Here is a 17,493-nt window from a genome sequence, read left to right on the forward strand (position 1 = left end):
AGCAAGCATGGAAATGAATGGTATCAAAGAAGTCACCATCTGCGAGGGGCCAGACAGGGATAACTGGGCCAGGAAACCAGGAGGCAGTGGCACGCAATGGAATGTGGCAGGAGTGGCCTACACCTGGGTGTCCAGGTGCGAGGCCACCGTCACAGGAAGCTTCCCAAACGATGACATGGTGACGGTTGTGGTGGTGGATGAGGTGGCTGCGTGGGTCATCCGGAGTGCCTGAGAGATGGGATACCAGGCCCTCCAGTCCCCCCGAGCGAGGAGAGGCCCCAGAGAGGATGTCCTGAATGTCCGCTCCCCCGCAGCCTTCCACACCCGATGAAACGAATGAGGAAGGGGAAGGGGAGTCCTCACCCGAGGGAGAGGCAGCAAGAAGGGGGAGCTTGCCGGGAGGGAGAAACGATCTCGACAGATCAGCCACCATGGGAATCGTAGGGGGCATGTTACCCTCGGACAGCACCTTGGCAGGCTTCCTACGATATTGTCTCCTCCCCTCAAACTTCACCCACTGCTCGGCCGACCAGGAACAACACTCCGAACAGGGAGAAGCGTGTGAACACACACGTCCTCTGCAGGTGGGGCAGAGGGCATGTTGGTCCATATCAACGCTAGATCTAAAGGTGTTACATTTCTTGCCTCCCACCCTAGGACACACACGGTGGGGGAAGGAGGGCTTACAGGATTTATCCACATTTGTTATTCAACAAAAAAAAAAAAAAAAGATCCTGGAAAAAAAGTTCAAAGGCAGTCAGGGCAGAGAGCGAGAACCACAAGTCTGCAGTGCACGACTGCCGAAAGCAAATTGGAATGTTAACATCCGGGCAGGCGGTACTCCTGCCTCCTGGATGGTAGTTAACTGCCTAACCACCTTGTTCGAAAGTTCAACAGCCGTTTCCAGCATACGCTGAAAGTAATTCCTAATGTAAAGGACCGATGGTTTGTATATCATGTCGGAACAAACAATTTTTACAGATTTATGCGGACATTTTTTTTTTTTATAAAAGCAATGTACAGATTTTTTATGTCAAAATATAACTTGCTTGAACTTTAGAAATTATTATGAAGTCTGTAATTAACCTCATGTGGTACTTATGAACCACCTGCATTCCACTGAGAAGCTGACGACAGCTTCACAGGATCCTGGAATCTTCAAGAATTTAAGACGTTATAATCGAATGGGCATTTCTCCAGGAATGCTTCAGGAGCTGAAGGCTGCTTCAAAGGATCCTGGAGTTGTGAAGACATCTTTCAAGAATAATATTTTAATAATAACTGTCCAGAAGTTTTCAATGTTTCGAAATGGGCTCAGCGGGTAATTCTAGAACAACAGCAGGCACAACTGGTGACAGTCCGGAACCGCCAATGGTATCGGCATTGATTCAAAACCCATCAACAGCTGCTCCTGCACCTACACCAAGATATGGTCAGTTGTTTGTATATGACTGGAAGGTATGGGAATGGTATGGTATGGTATGGGTATGGGTATAGGTATGGCAAGGATATGGGTATGGGTATAGGTATGGCAAGGATATGAGTATGGGTATGGAATGGGTATGGGTATGGCACACATATGGATATGGTACAGATATGGGTATGAGTACTGGTATGGGTATAGGTATGGGTATGGGTATGGTATGGATGTGGGTATGGAATGGATATATATGTGTATGGGTACAGGTATGGGTATGGTACAGATGTGGGTATGGTATAGGTATGGGTATGGGTATGGGTATGGGATGGATATGGGAACTAGCATATGCGAGCATCTGCTAGTATATACAGGCAGTCCATGGTTAACAGCAGGCTCGGTTAACTGCAATCCGGTTTTACGGTACTTGTTTAGCAACGAAAATCTGGAATTTTCGGCGCTGAAAAAGTGCCAAAAATCGGTTATCATCACACCCTCAGAATGGAACCCCCACCGATAACCGGGACACTGCCTATACCGATAACCGGGGACACTGCCTATACCGATAACCGGGGACACTGCCTATACCGATAACCGGGGACACTGCCTATACCGATAACCGGGGACACTGCCTATACCAATAACCGGGACACTGCCTCTGTAGTGGTAACGAATTATCGAATTTAAAGGTACTTCTGCCTCACAAGTAGGCCAAAGCACCTTACGTATTAGAGGAGTCTTCACTTCCTTTGTCCAAGAACTTGAAACTTGCAAGTGGAACACCAAGAACTTGAAACTTGCAAGTTGAACAGAGGAAGGTGAAAAAACTTATATTGTATCTAAGTCCTAACCAAGCTCTAAGCAGCTTCAAAAAAAGGAAACAGATGCAGTAGCACCCGAGAACCAACATTAAAGGATACACTTCCGAGATTGCCTCTGAAGCGTAAATTAAGCCAGCAATATGCAGGCACACTGTCAGGTCGGTTGGTTCCTAAGAGCTCATTCAACAAACACAGTCGCAAGTACAATACATTGTTTGTGGTAGGTGCCGAGCTATTTAGCACTAAACAGTTTCCTAGCTTTCTCTTTCGACTGTTCATCCATTTCCAAAGGCTCTACTCCCACGATAACACACCTTACCATAATCAGTGTTAACTTCTTACTTGTTTAACAGAAGCCAAGGTAGAAGTAAACTAAAGAGTGCTGGTCAATGCATTAAACTTTGGCAAAAGGAAGTGGAATGGAAAAACACGAGCTAAGCACCGCTTATAAAGGAGACTCAACCACAGTTGAAACCCCTCAAGTCTAAATGGAGGAACTGAGATGGAAGAAAACGGTAATCTACAGATGATGACGGCGAGGCGAAAAAACGCCAGAGAAGGTGAAACACCACAGAACGTCAGCAATGATGTCATGGAATGCTGGTAATAGTACAGTACCGGACGGCTGGTTGGGGAAAGTACTGTAAAGGGTTCTTGCATGATGTCACCATGTAACTATGATGACTGCTGGAGCCGCCTGCACAACGCTGAAGAAGCGACTGCTGAGAAATGAGAGCCATTCTATCATCAGACTAACTCACTCAAGATAGGTTAAGAAGAAGAGCTGTAATTTCAAAAAGGAATAATTGTCACACGGTGACGAGAACAAGGTGACAGAGAGGAAAACTGATTAAGACAGGGGAGCGTTATTATCCGCTCGGAGGACGATACCGGGTAAGCAAATGATAACAGGAGAATTGACATGCAGGTCAGAACTACTGAGGCATACGTAATATGTATGTATCCCTAAGTAACTCTAGCAGCTCACACACACACACACACACCACTACCACTCTCCCCAAAACGGACGACATGTGAGCTGGCGAACGCGACCGCCAAACTACCAAAACAACTAATCTGGAGAACATGTTGAACTCAAACCAGAGAGATGGCAGAGAGAGGTGGTGAGGGGCAAAAACCTCAGTCACGATGCATGCCATGGTTCCCTGTTTGCCAAGAAGACCAACGGACCCAGGGCAGTCCAGAGGGTGGGCTACAGACAGACACCAAGGCTCCAACACCTCCCTCGCAGGGGAAACCAAAAAAAAGGTGGATCACTATGGGGGGGGGCATCTTTGCCCTTATATGGTCAAATTTCTAACCATAATAAAAGACTATTTCTCAATTACCTATAATTTTTTTCATGAACCACATAGAGAGCAAAAGAAGGCAGAGCAGAAGGAGTGAAAGAGGAATTAACCTAAGCTACCAGGTAAGCTAATGGGGAGGAGGGGGAGTAGAAGCAACACTGGAAGACAATGGGAAAAAACTTGGCTGGCTTATGGTGTGCCCTAACGAATTGTCTACGTAACCTATTGGTCTCTAACATCTTCCAATACTTCACAAAACTTCCTCCTCTCATCAGATCACTCCTTATCTTCACATCAAGAAAACCACACTCGTGCCTCAATAGCTAGGCTAACATATAGGGTACTATGTGGCCATGCATAACCAATACATTCGGTTTCCACAAACTCTTTCCAATACAGTCTAATGCTTTCATCTCTGCTTGTAGGTGGCATAATGAAAAAACAGAAAACAAGCACAATGCCATACAGGAGAAAATTAGCCGGAAATCATAAAAATTCTTTACTAACACCGATTCACACCGTCTGCATAAGGACACGGCATGAAGGATCCTCACAAGAATGTAAACATTCCAGCACCACCTGGTGGGAAATAGGTGATTACAGAGACAGTCCCAATGGGTTAGCCAAGGGTTTTTATATTTTGTGTGCCGATAGCATCTAATGGCGAGGAGATATAAGCTAACTTTTAACAGTAGGTAAGATTCATTCCAAATAATATAAAATAGAAAGAAAAGCATATTGTAAATAATATGTTGTAGTACTTCATCAAATTTAGGCATAAGGAAATACTGTATACTTAGAATTATCATCAATGTACTTTACACACAAAATTGGCCAATGTGAAAGTTAAACTACTTGGTTTTATCTCAACTTAATATTCCAACATACCATATTTACACTGACAACCTACAAGGCACTGACCTGCAGTGATTTTTTATCCATTGTGAGAAGTTGCTTCAACATTATCCTTTTAAGTTTTGGCATAAAACTGAACTTCATGAATGCTGTCCTGTTGCCAGCAGAACAGCTGCGTTCATCTCTTGATGAACTTGCTCCTTCCACAACACTCAAAGAACAGGATCTTACTCTTCCTGGTCCTGGTCTGGATGCAAAAGGTGCATTACTTGGATTTTTTCTCAAATCCATTACACCAGAGCTCTCTGAGAGATGTCGTCTGCGTGGAAAGGAATGAGAAGAAATACTGGACCAGTGATGGCTCGCTCTCCCTAAGTCAGAGTCCGAGTATGTCCCAGAATCTTCCTGCTCCTCCCCTTCTTTATCACAGCCATGACTTGACACCCCTAATAACCCAATATTTTTTTCTCCATTACTGCCATGCTTTTTAGATGATGATGGTCCTTGTGGCATCCCAAGAATGTTACTGGTTCCCCCTTGGCCACGGCCAACTGACGCCCACTCTTTAGCACTAAACCTAATATCAATATCAAACTCAAGGCAACTAGGTTGTCGTCGAGGCATGGATAAATCTTGAGCATTATTTTCCTCCATTTCACAAGAGTCTCCATCATCATCGTCCTCATCATCTATAGATGAGGATTCTCCACCAACTTTTTTCTTTTTCGCAGCAAGAAAAGTTTTTCGAAGTTTATTAGCAGCAGCAGCAAGTGCTTTCTTTTTAGCAGCTTCAGCATAGGTAGCGCTTTCATCTGCCTTCATTCGCTTCCCTTTGAGCTTGTTTTTAATTTTTCTGGATATGTCAAATCTAGACTGCATGACTACAGGCATAGCACCATTACCAAAAGACTTCGGAATCTTACCATGGCCAGTATTTGATCTCAGTAGTTTACCTGAATCACTACCTTTCAAGCCACGTGCCAGGCCACTTTCAAGTCGACTTACTGGCTGTTTCTGTTTTGCCTTTTTCCCATTTCTATTCCCTCTCCCTTTTTCTAAAACATTTTCATTACTCCCCCATGTATCTTTAACTGGTTGATGATGTGAGGGATGAATTTTCTTAAATTCTCTAAAGTCAGTCCCAGCCCTTCTTTGCAAATCTTGTAAATTATCACGACTCTTATGCCCATGAAGAGACAGGGATGATGGTCTGCGATGGGTTTCGGCATCTTCATGGTCATCATACACACCATCTCTGTTTTTCTGACCACGATGAGAGGAGGAGGAATGACGACGTCTGGGATCAACATGATCATAATGAGTGTCATGTCTTTGTCCACTAAAACTGCTCTCTTGGGGATGACCTCTACTTCCAGATCTATGGTTAGCACTGTTGTTACTGTTACCATTGTTCCTTTTTGGATAGTTCTTCATAACCCGAGTACCAAATGACCACTGTGGAAATTGGCTTTGGTGAGCATTCTTATTATCATTTCTCCAACAAGGACCACCTAAATAGGCATCCATAGACTGCTTCTGTTGTGCCCACCATTTCAAATCAAATATATACTGTCCTGTTTCCCCTGCATAGTAAGTTGGATGATTTTGGCCCCAGAGCCTTGCTGGGTATTGTGCAAGTGGGTGGTGACCCTGATCTGATTCAGCATAAATGTTGGGATGAGTCAGCATGGGCCATGACCCAGCATACTGGGTTGATGGGGGACCCATCGAAGACTGCTGAGAGCTATGAGGTGGTCCTACATTTTGAGAAACACCATCACTCTGCTGATTATCATGTTGCCGCCTGCTTTCACTACGATAGTCTATGGGAGAAGGAGTCCTTCTGAGACGCGGTGGAGTGCCAAGCAGTGATGGTCTATGACGAGGTGGTGATGAGAGTCTGGGATGAGCATCAGCATCGGTTCTCATATTCCAATCCATTTGAGTTGAACCATTATTCCACCTTCTTGGCTGGTCCTTAGGCCCATCCTGCTGCTCCCCTTTTACATCCCAACGTGAATGTCGCATAACACAGATGCTATTCTGTAATAACAAGAAAAAAATTAGTACAACAGCTATTTGGAGCAAAAAAATTTAGAATTAATTTTAAAATTCACAAATACTGACACTAACAACATGTATAACAACTACGTGACAGCTATAAAGAATATGCCAAGCATGAGCTGATATTTGAAATTCAGGTTACTTTAATGGAAAAAATGTGTGAAAGCTAGCTTCCCATTTCATGCTGTTTGTATCATGTGCTATAACAAAATATCCAATGATTTCATTAATTTAGAGGGAATGACAGAAAGGTGAAATACGATGCTTTATGGTTGTTTTTTTTTTTTTTCTTTTTGGGGGGTAAAAATTATAGGGGAACTTTTTATATTGCAAATGGCTAATGTTGCAAAGACTAAGGGCCAAGTCTAAGACTGCACTCATACCTCCTATGACATTTCAAACCTGAGAATAAATAATCTCTTGAATGTGATTCCAACTGTCTTTCTAATATATATATAAAGGGACTTCACAACTCCCAGTGGTTATTTAAAGAGAGCACCTAATATTGCTGACCCCTGAGAAATATGTTTTGGTTCCATTTCTTAAGCTCTCCCAGAAACCCACTAGTAAGTGTCACTACAATTACTTAACCAAAGATTGTACTCCCTTACTCTTGGACTGATAAAGAGTTTGTCCGGTATACTAGCTAAGACTGAGCTTGAAAGACATTCACTGTGCTAGACAACTAGGTTTTATTTTACAGCCTGCATTCAAGTGTATCTAGCCTTCCATAATACTAGGGGATGCAGATTTCCAGACCTAGCAACTTGTAGAATAGAACCTAGGCTAGTCAACGTTTACAAAATAATCTATGTTATGTCTAAAGTATTCGATGTCTTTCAAAAACAGACTAGGTTAATACACTGAGCAATGGTGCCGGCATACTAAATTAACCTAACTTTACCTTGCATATGGTAATCTAAGCCATGGGGTCTGCCAATTGTATCCCAATAGGGTATGCTGTGTAGACATAGAATTACTAAACCCAGTATGCTAGGGGCTTTGGCAAGTCTCTTCTGGTTACCTTGCAGGGATGATTTTGTTTTGCAAACAGCCCATAATTACCAATATCTCTACTATACAGTACAGAAATGTTTCCAATTCAATCCCAATAATTGCAATAACTTTCTTCTGCACTGTATAATTGCTACAAATGAAGTAACAATTTTTGATGTAAAAACTATACCATGTTGATATTATGACATCAAAGATATTTCTGTTTGTTTTCAGGTGGTATTTAGTCAGTAAATCAGTAATATTATGTTTACCATTATTCAATGATGAATGCGTAAGTTAAAAAAAAGGTCTAGGAGGGGCAAAGCCCACCACCCTACCACCTATGTACAGTATATATTCCTGCATATGCTCCTGTTGATAATGAAGTCCACTTCAACACAGTTTCCTTTCAATTTGCTCAAGTCATATTTCACCCTTAAATAGCTCACTTCAAACATAAATGATCAGACACGCATAATACTCGTCTAAATGAGGGCATATATTCTACAATGAGTTCCAGAACTTTTTAGTTGCTAAATGTAATTACAACAAACACAGACAGCTGCACATCTTACTAATTGCTAAAAAAAAAATACTATAAAAAATACTTCATGATAAATAAGGCTCCCAATAAATTGATAAGTATAAATTATAGGCAAAGATCATATACAGGAAGAAAAACTGTGGTAACTAGTGGGGTAGAAAGACAACAAAAATAAAGTGTTGAATTTATATTATGACATCTTGCAAAATCTCACCAATATAACTAACTACCAGGTAAATATTTTGAGAGATTTACTATTAATGAAATGACTCACATTCCACGATGAGTGACTAAATGTTCTACAACATAATGCTAGGATTCAACTGAAACCTTCTGCCATACATTGCCATTACAAAGGATGTTGAAACTGCCACTCTTGGTTAGTTTAGACTGTACCAAGATAGATGAGCATATGGGGTTAAAAACCCACCTGCTAGGTATATTAAATGAGGGAGAAATGTATCCCTTTATGCCAGGTTAAAGGGGTAGCAAAGCACCATAGGCAAATGTGGCACATTATTACTCCTAGTTTAGATGGAATGTATTCCTGTAGCACTAGTGAAAAATAATTTAAAAGGTATTATGTGGCATTGCTAGTGTGTGTGCATGTAGTTCTGTTAGGGGGGAGGGGAAGAGGATTCAAATGAAAACATGACATGATGGATGAACTCTCAGAGCTTTTGAATCTGACTTTTACGTCAAGCTTTTGGTAAAGCTTGTAAACCATGGAAAGCAACAGTGTGCAGTAGGTCAAATATAACAGCAACTCCATTGAATGTTCAAACAGAAATATATCAAACCCAGCACTGCTCTGCAATGAGAAGTCTGTTTACCATATGTGCAAATCGAAAGTAAATAATTTTCATAATGAGTCCAATAGCAGCCTGCACTCTATTCAGCTTTCCAAGTCTTTAAAATCAAATTCTTCCACAAAAATCTCTGAACTTAGATATCACAGTCTGTGTTGTGTTTGGTGTCTTCTTTAATATCGTCACTTTATAACCATACTGTCAAAAACTTACAAGCTAGTCACTTATCTTATTAAATATGATGCACTTTGGTGATAAATTTCTTAAACTGAATTATAAATGTGAAATCACTGCTAGCCGTAACACATCTTGAATAATAAAGCATAGACTATACTGTAGGACAGATCTTTGTTCCTTAGCCAAAGGCCATACCTCACAACATGTAAGTATTCATATGTAATACAACTAGAATATTTACAGTTGTTGAACCAGCAAGTAACTATTTCACTGACTTTCCTTACGTGCTATAATTGGATCCATTACTAATGACATGGGTGGTAAAACACTAGTGACATACATGCTAAGTATAGGTTCAGGTGTATGTAATGTTACTACCCCTTGACGCTTAGCATTGTGATCAATACTGATTTCATTTTACAGCACACGCTGAGGGAAGGCAGCCTTACAAACAGGCTTGTCAGATTCGCGGGTTTGCATATTTAAAATTGCAAACACACATATACTCAAGCAAAAAAAGCCAGGAAAGAAAGATCCAACTGGGAAAAACAGCTCAATGACAATCAGGGTACAGGGAAGAACACACATCTGCACCACAAGGCAGCCGAAAGCAAATTGGAATGTCTACGTCAAGGCGGGCGGGACTCCCGCCTACTGGACGGTAACTAACTGACTAACTACCTTGTCCGAAAGTTCAATGGCCGTTTCCAGCTCTGCTGTAACTCCTAATGTAAAGGACCAATGGTTTGTATATCGTGTAGGAACAATAAGTACTTTTACAGAAACGGCATCCCCCTTACATCACTTATGGGGACCAAAGTGAGAAATAGGGATTTTTAGGTTGGGAAAACAAAAATGATAAATATTGGGATGTATTATAATACCATGATACTCCCACAATTTCTGATTCCGATCAAGCTAAGGTTTACTGAACGTTTTCAAAGTAACACCATGCAGTAGGTAAGGATCTGGTGACGGAGGTTATATTGGGTGGGGGGAGGGGCCAAGTCCCTTAGGACAGGTGAGAATCCAGTATTCTTGGGTTAGGATAGGTAGCAATCCCATTACTGTATTTACTTTAATCTATAGTACACTAGATTAGTTTAGCTACAGCATTCTTGGGGAGGGAGCCCCCCCTCGGCTGAGGGCCCAACACCATTGGTTGGGTTAGGTTAGAATATATCACAGTATTTCACTTGTTTCATGTTTTCTTGTGAAAAAGAAAAAAAAACACCCTGGTTTCCCCCTGTGGTCCCCATAATTATAGGATACAGCCCATGGGATGACCAGTATCTCTAAACTTTGCAACAAAAATTGTCAAAAATGTTAAAAAAACATAATAAAAGAGGAAAGTCATATTTTCTGCTCTTTACTCTACCGCCTATGTGCCCAGTACTTAATGAATGCATATCCTAATTGGCAAAGGCTATGCAAATTATACTTCACAGCTTAGGTAGGCTAGCCTATATTGTCGTAAGCTTGCAAAAAACCACAACTCAGTATCACAATTTTTTTAGAGTAAATTGTATTTTTTCTAACCTGAGGCCCTTTACATTAGGAATTACTTACGGCAAAGCTGGAAATGGCCGTTAAACTCTGGAACAAGGTGGTTAGGCAGTAACTACTGTCAGGTAGGCAGGAGCACCTCCAGCCTGGATGTAAACATTCCAGTTTGCCTTGAGGCCCAGGTTTCAGATTGAGGGGTGGCATGAGGTGGGCATAAAAATGTAATATAAAGGACCTCAGGTTGGTCTAGTTAGGAAAAATCACAATTTTTTAAAGTAAATTGTATTTTTCCTAACTAAAGAAACCTGAGGTCCTTAACATTAGGAATTACTTATGGCGAAGCTGGACACGGCTGTTAAACTCTTGAACAATGTGGTTCGGCAGTAACTACCATCAGGTAGGCGGGGAATACCCGCCTGCCCAGATGTAAACATTCCAGTTTGCCTTTTGGTCCAGGTTCAGATTGAGGTGTGGCATGAGGTGGGTATAAAATGTAATGTAAAGGATCTCAGGTTTGTATAGCTAGGAAAAATACAATTTACTTTCAAAAATTGTGATTTGTTCTGACACAATATACAAACCACTGGTCCTTTACATTAGCAAAACTCACTGGTTGGAGGGAGGAATCTGAGGGAGTCTCTTGAACTGACTGGAGTTCTGCATACCTGGGCTACTCCTTCTGGTCAAAAGAGCGAGGAGGAGTCCTGTGCCTCTGACATATTGATCGGTGTAGGAACTGCAAGATCAAATGTCAGATACTGGACCTTTTCGCACGAGTGAGGAAACGTAACTCACATGAAATAAGCTGGCAAGAATCTTAGAGTCGGAGGCAGTAAGGAAAACCCGAGATGGGGATTCCCTTATTGCCACTCTCTCCTTCCTCCCCTTGCTAGAGGAAGGAGCAGAATTGCTTCTATGATTCTAGAAAAAAAATAGAACAGGTGCTCAATGTGTAGTCTTACTGCATCAGACGCCATATCCAGCAAGTATCGGTTTGAGTCCTATTTTCATGCCGAAGGAGGAGAAGTAAGAGGACGAGAAAGGAGGAGGAGGAGAGGCCAGTCACTCTCGGAATCCTTCTCACTTCCAAACCAACACCTTAGGCGAGATGCTACTTGTCCTATTGAAGGAGCCGGGTAAGAAAACACAACTTGTTGAGCAGCCACCACAGGGCCAGGGAAAAATGTTCCAGGGGCCTATGGGCAAGACCACAGGAAGAAGACAAGAGTTTGGTCTATGAGACCACATCTTGCTTCCAGACCGACAGAAACTTCCGGAATGCGAGGGATGGACCAAGCCATTGACTTCGTGAGCTCTCGGGTGGAAAGTACCGGTATCATCGTCACCACCTGCTGAGTACCTCCTTCGATCGCTTCGTGAAGCCAGCAGAAAGATGTGTCCTTAGTCCTTAGACACTTCTTCCTTGGGAGAGACAGTACTAGCGAAGACGTCAATGACATCCAGGTTGGAAATGTCGAACCTTCGCAAAGTACCACAGCTCCCTAATAGGACACGGTAACGACTGATCTGGACCATCGATATAAAGTCCAAGGAGGGGAACAAGGACTCGAATCAGACAATAGATGCCGATGGATTCAGAGTCCACTTACGACATCCAAGAAGGGGTCGAGGTATTGATCCCCTTCACCTGTTCTTCCATCTTCTACACCAAGGCTGGAGTGAGATGAGAGATGGTCCTAAGAGGGCACATCTCTGTCTGACAACTCTCATAAGGGAGTGTGCAGCGCACGGGACAGGAACCCTAAATGAGAGTCGCATGCCACCCAGGGAACAGTTCCCTGGGACAGCAAGACAGAAGAAGCTTCTCACCTGTAGCTAAATTTCGACTGAGGAGAAAAAGGCTAATTCAGATAGAAGACTCGGTCCCAATGGCCTACATTCTTCACAAATGAAAGGGAGAGAAGCAACCCTTGGCAGAGGAGACGAGAAGTCCAGACTTGAAGAGCGACTCTGACCCAAAGAGAAGTTTCATCAACGACACTAACCAGCGAAGAAGGATCCAGTCCCTGGGACAGTGTTACAGAGGACTTCAAGAGATATCCAGCTATATCCGTTGCTGCTCGGCAAAAAAGCCTATGCTGGCAAGGGAAGCTGGAAGGTCTCCCAGTCCCAAACATACAGGGATGTACTGCCTGAAGAACCGCTTCTTGTGTGGCTGCTACAGGAGGTTGTAGTGCAGCAGATTGCTGTAAAAATCGTTCAGATAGTGAAACAAGCATGAAATTTGGCACAAACATTCCTAAGACTACGCTCTCTTAGAAAAGGGCGCTGGCCACCTGAAAATCCAAGATGGCGGCTATTTTTCAAAATGGCCGCCATCTATGTTGAGATTCACTGGTTTGGGAGCATCTATTGGATGGAATATGCCAGTTTTTTTTTTTTTTAAACCTCGACTTTTAGGTTATAAAATGTTCCATACCACACATTTTATTGAAAACCCTTACTAAATGAATTGTAACCAAGATGGCGTACAAAATGGTTGCCATAAAAAGTTTTTTTTTTTCTATCCACAGCGCTAGCAGACATAGAGACCAACTGTTTTTATTTAATGGTATATTCATGTGATCAGACAGTTTAACTAATATGCTATTTTCAACTGAAATAGTAATGGTATGGTCACATACAACAATGTGTCTAAGACTGTAACCATAAAAAGAAAAGAAGAGAAATACGGACTAAACGCAACCAATCTATGTATAGGTCTCTCAACCTACACCTTTGAAAAATTCGAGGATAAGAAGGTAGGCATAGCATGACACGTTGGATGCTCAAGGTAGATTATCTACTGAAGAGAGGGCAATATTTATCTAGACTTCACATTTGCAAGTGCACAGAGCTGTGCAGGAAGACCCAGCTTGTAGCACTTGCACCTTTCCCAACAGCCTGCTTTGCATCCACATTTGGTAAGCTGTTGGCAACTCTTGGCTAAGGGCGAGTTGGTTGTCCAGAGGACTTGCCATGCTTCACCAGACTTTTGCCATCCCCACTCAGCAAGGTTCTCTGGCTGTGGCTGACACTGGGTGGCCTGCCCCCTCACACACAACCAGCCTGGTACGCAGCACGCTTGGTGTGTTGGAGGAGAGCTCCCTGGTTGGTGGAATGGCCTCATATGCCCTTTGTTTTCTGGCAAACATATCAAGTCTAGCCTCATCCACAGTGCCAGCAGTGCTGGATCTTTCATACATAAGTATGACAAACCTCTCCAGGACCTTCAGGTCACTCTCTTCCACTCTGAGAGGGTAGTGACTCAGTTTGGAGAACACAGTGGAGGCCTCTGGAAAGATGTTCCATGTCTGCCAGGCGGTCTTCTTGCCCTTGCTCCGGAAGGCTGACACTGTATCACAGCCTGTGAACGCATTACCAGATACTTGTCTTCGCCATACTGATCAGGCCACTGCCACTGCACCTGCTTTGCTACGGCATAGATTGGCTGATCAGCTGTGATTATGGGTATCTGGCCAGGGTTCAGAAAATCAGTGACATCCTGCACTTTCTGCATCACGTGTTTGATCGTAGCAACAGAATGAGCCTGATCACGCAGGAGAGGAAGCAATGAAGTTATGGTTACTTCAAATTCTGGGCTTCTCTTCATTGAAGCGTGATGAGCTGACCACGTCAGATTCACTGCATCATCTATTTCCTGGGTGACTATGACCTTGTCTAGCCACTGATACTCCAGTGCAAGCTGTGGCCCCAAGATATCTGTGGGTGGCTTTGGTATTGCAGTGTTTGGTGGCACAGGGTTCTTTGTTTGAAAGGAAGCTGGTGAGATGTTTGTGAATGTGTCCGGCAATTCAGGCACCGACCTCACTTTCTCAGGTGCAAACTTTAGTTGCTGTCTTTCCTGTCAGTGTTCTCCTTGGTGGGGTGCTGAAATATGGAGATGCTAGTTCCATGGAAGGAGGTAGTGGCAGTAGTTGCAGATGGGTTGTGGTCGATGTTGTCCATCACTGCAGTGGTGAACAACCCTTTTCGCAGTACTGGGGACAGACCACACCCTCCTCCACATATTTGCTAACTGTGGCATCTCCTAACTGTGCAGAGACCTCCAGTACTCTGTCATAAGAGATACTGAGGCCATACTGATGTAGCATTTCAACCAGGTTTCTCTTCCTGGTTTTGGCATAGACTGAGAGTCCCATGTAGACTGGGAATGGTGTTTCTCTGTCTTTGGAGTGTCTATGAGTTGTTGCTCCTCTTTGTATCGGGAGTAGCAGTTGAACTGCATGAGCTGTGCAATGGCCTGGTCTGACTTTGATGCTCCAAATCGTAACTGTGACTTGATGTCAGCCCCATGCTCAACCATCCCTACAAACTGGAGCAGGAGAGGAGGCACAGAATTTCGTACACAAGCCTCAGAAAATGTGCCATCAAACCGTGACTGATGATCAAGTATAGACTTTCTGAGAATATTTGCAGCTTTAGCAATGATAACTGCCTCTGAAAGATCAGATGATTGAGCAAGTGCTTTTCCCACATCCTTTTGAAATGCAAGTAATACATCTCTGCCAGATTTATGAGCCTCAAGTTCTGGAATTTCTGCCAGAAGTTTGTCTTTGAGTCTCGTGGAATTTACACTTGGTGACTCTACACCTAATTGTTCCAGACGTTGTTGGTAGAGGTGGCAAATATCTGCCAGCCGAAATGTGACTGGATCATCTGAACAAAGGTTGTTTTCAACAATGTATGTCATCAGTTCTGACAGAACTAGTGGATACACATCTGATTCTGACTCAGTGCTACCTTGGTCTTTCTCAAGGCTCCTCAGGTAGGACCTTTTTCTGTTGTAGAGGGCACAAAGACAGGCATGGTGATACTTAAACTCCTGTGCAATGACATCCCCACCAGTCAACTTAGCAAGGAGCTTGCCATCACTAAGTATCTCTGCACATTCACGCAATTTCAAGTCAAGGCCCTTAGTACTAGCCTGTCTGAGATCAGATGCAGGTGCCACTTTCTCACAGAAAATGCAAACTTCATTGTCATGACTGGTTCAAGCGCAGTTTTGCGCGACTAGTCTCAGTGTTGCTGGTCTGGTCATTGGATTGTTGCTTTCTTGCACGGTCCAGTTTAGTGTTGTTAAACAACAAGCGACAGTTCACATGGTATTTTGCTGCATTTTTTCCTGAGAGTGGCCTCTATGCCATCACCTTCATCCAGCCTTGCTGGATCCATTATCAGTGGCATTTCATTAATTTCACTGAACATGGGAATGTTCCTTGCCAGCATTGTGTACCCATCATGGTCTAGGACATGATGACTTGGAGGTGATGTCAAGTGCTCACCTCTTTTGTCCTTCTGACAAAGACAACACAAACTCAGTTTGTTTTTCTACTGCTCAATATTGGATTGGCATCACATTCTGCCATGATTTCACTTTTGATTAAGGCCGAGGTTATCCTTTTACCACCTTAAACAAAGCACACATTCCTGTATGGGATTCAACTAGGTTCGGTCTCCTACACCTAGCCCGATCATTCATCCAGTGCCATTTAAGTCCCGTGTGATCTGTACACCATCCGGGTAAGTACATGAACCATCATGTACAGCCCCCATACCCTTGGCTCGGCTCTCCCGCTGGCACATCCTGTCTATTCAGGTGCGGCTATCTAACTATAGCTGGTCTGGGGCTGTTAGAAAGCATTTGGGACACTAAACTAAACTATACTACAACTACTAGTCTAAGACTACAGGATTAGTAAAGCTGGATTAGCTGGCACTGAACCCCATGCTGAGTTACACAGCAGTGATGTCACCAGTGTGCCCTGGTTGTGTGCAGACATACACTCTTTTACATTTATTAATTTTCCTTCAAAATTGATGAGTTATTCGAAAGAGATGGCCTCATTAGGATCTAAAACCACAGAAACCAAGATCCATGCTTAAAACGATAATTGTTGAACAGGCATTATTTCTCATTATAATTATTGTTTCTACCTTTTCTTGGCAGCCATATAGCCCCCATATTTAAAGGTAAACTGTACTGGGAAGCTACAGAAACATAATATTCACAAGAAATAGTATGGAAGAGCTTTACCATATTGCTAGAAGCAAATACATGCCATTCTAGTGAAAAAATTAGCCAAAATCTGTCGATACTGGCCGCCATCTTGGAATTTGGCCGCCATATTAAATTTTTTTATGGCCAGCGCCTTTTCTGATAGAGGGAACTTTAAAGAGCACTTGTGCAAAATTTCATGCTTGTTTCACTATCTGAACGATTCTTATGAAATATGCAATTATCTGCTGCACTATTGGGTCAAATAGAACTCTTCTCGATGCCTTGGAAGCAGAGCTATCAGGTCGGGTGAAAGGCGAAGTCTTCCAGAAAGACAGTAGGGATCTCTCAGTTCAGCAGTCTCTTCGTGAAACTTAGTGAGGAAAAGAGTGAAGAGCAAATTCCATTCCGATCACTCAAACCCGAGGCCGAGCTTGCCTACTAATACATCCCCACCGGGAATGTATCTGGCTAATTGAGCCATCAAGTGCGCTATAGAACACTCGAGTACCTGCAAATGTCGACAGATGAAACAGGAGGAAAAAATTATTCCCTCGTTTGTCGACATCAGCCACTACTGTGGTTTTGTTGTTCAATGAAACCACTGAGTGTTGCAAAACTCAACCTGAATTCTCGGAAGGCCGAAAGGCTGCCTTGAGTTCAGGATGTTGATGAGAAGGTACAACTGTCTTGGTCACATGCCTTCAAGACAAAGTCTTAAAGGTGTGCGCCTATTCCTCGATTGGTGAATCGGGAAGTAGACAAGTGATGTGAGGAGAATATGCAAGCATATTCGGAGGTTCCTTCAATCAAACATTAGCCTAATTCTTTCCTCCCTCATACTTCGAGGAGGAAAGAGGGATGGAGGAATGGAAGCAGACCTCCTTCATTTTCCACCATGGTGAAGCTTCTGCAAGATGACAGGATACCAAGATGATTAGCTCTAGCCGGGCTGGCATTTCCCGAATCGGGAGC

At 43.0% G+C, this 17,493-nt stretch overlaps 1 protein-coding gene across 1 annotated transcript in view; it reads right to left on the minus strand.

Moving 5' to 3' along the window:
* LOC136831409 (uncharacterized) overlaps positions 1-17,493 on the minus strand; it is a 109,530-nt gene that overhangs the window by 82,930 nt on the left and 9,107 nt on the right. Inside the window, 1 exon segment of the mRNA XM_067091797.1 lies at positions 4,470-6,446. Within this exon segment, the coding sequence (XP_066947898.1) occupies positions 4,470-6,431 (1,962 nt within the window). The 5' untranslated portion in view covers positions 6,432-6,446.

Source organism: Macrobrachium rosenbergii, chromosome 48, assembly GCF_040412425.1.
Source record: "Macrobrachium rosenbergii isolate ZJJX-2024 chromosome 48, ASM4041242v1, whole genome shotgun sequence".
NCBI lineage: Eukaryota > Metazoa > Arthropoda > Malacostraca > Decapoda > Palaemonidae > Macrobrachium > Macrobrachium rosenbergii.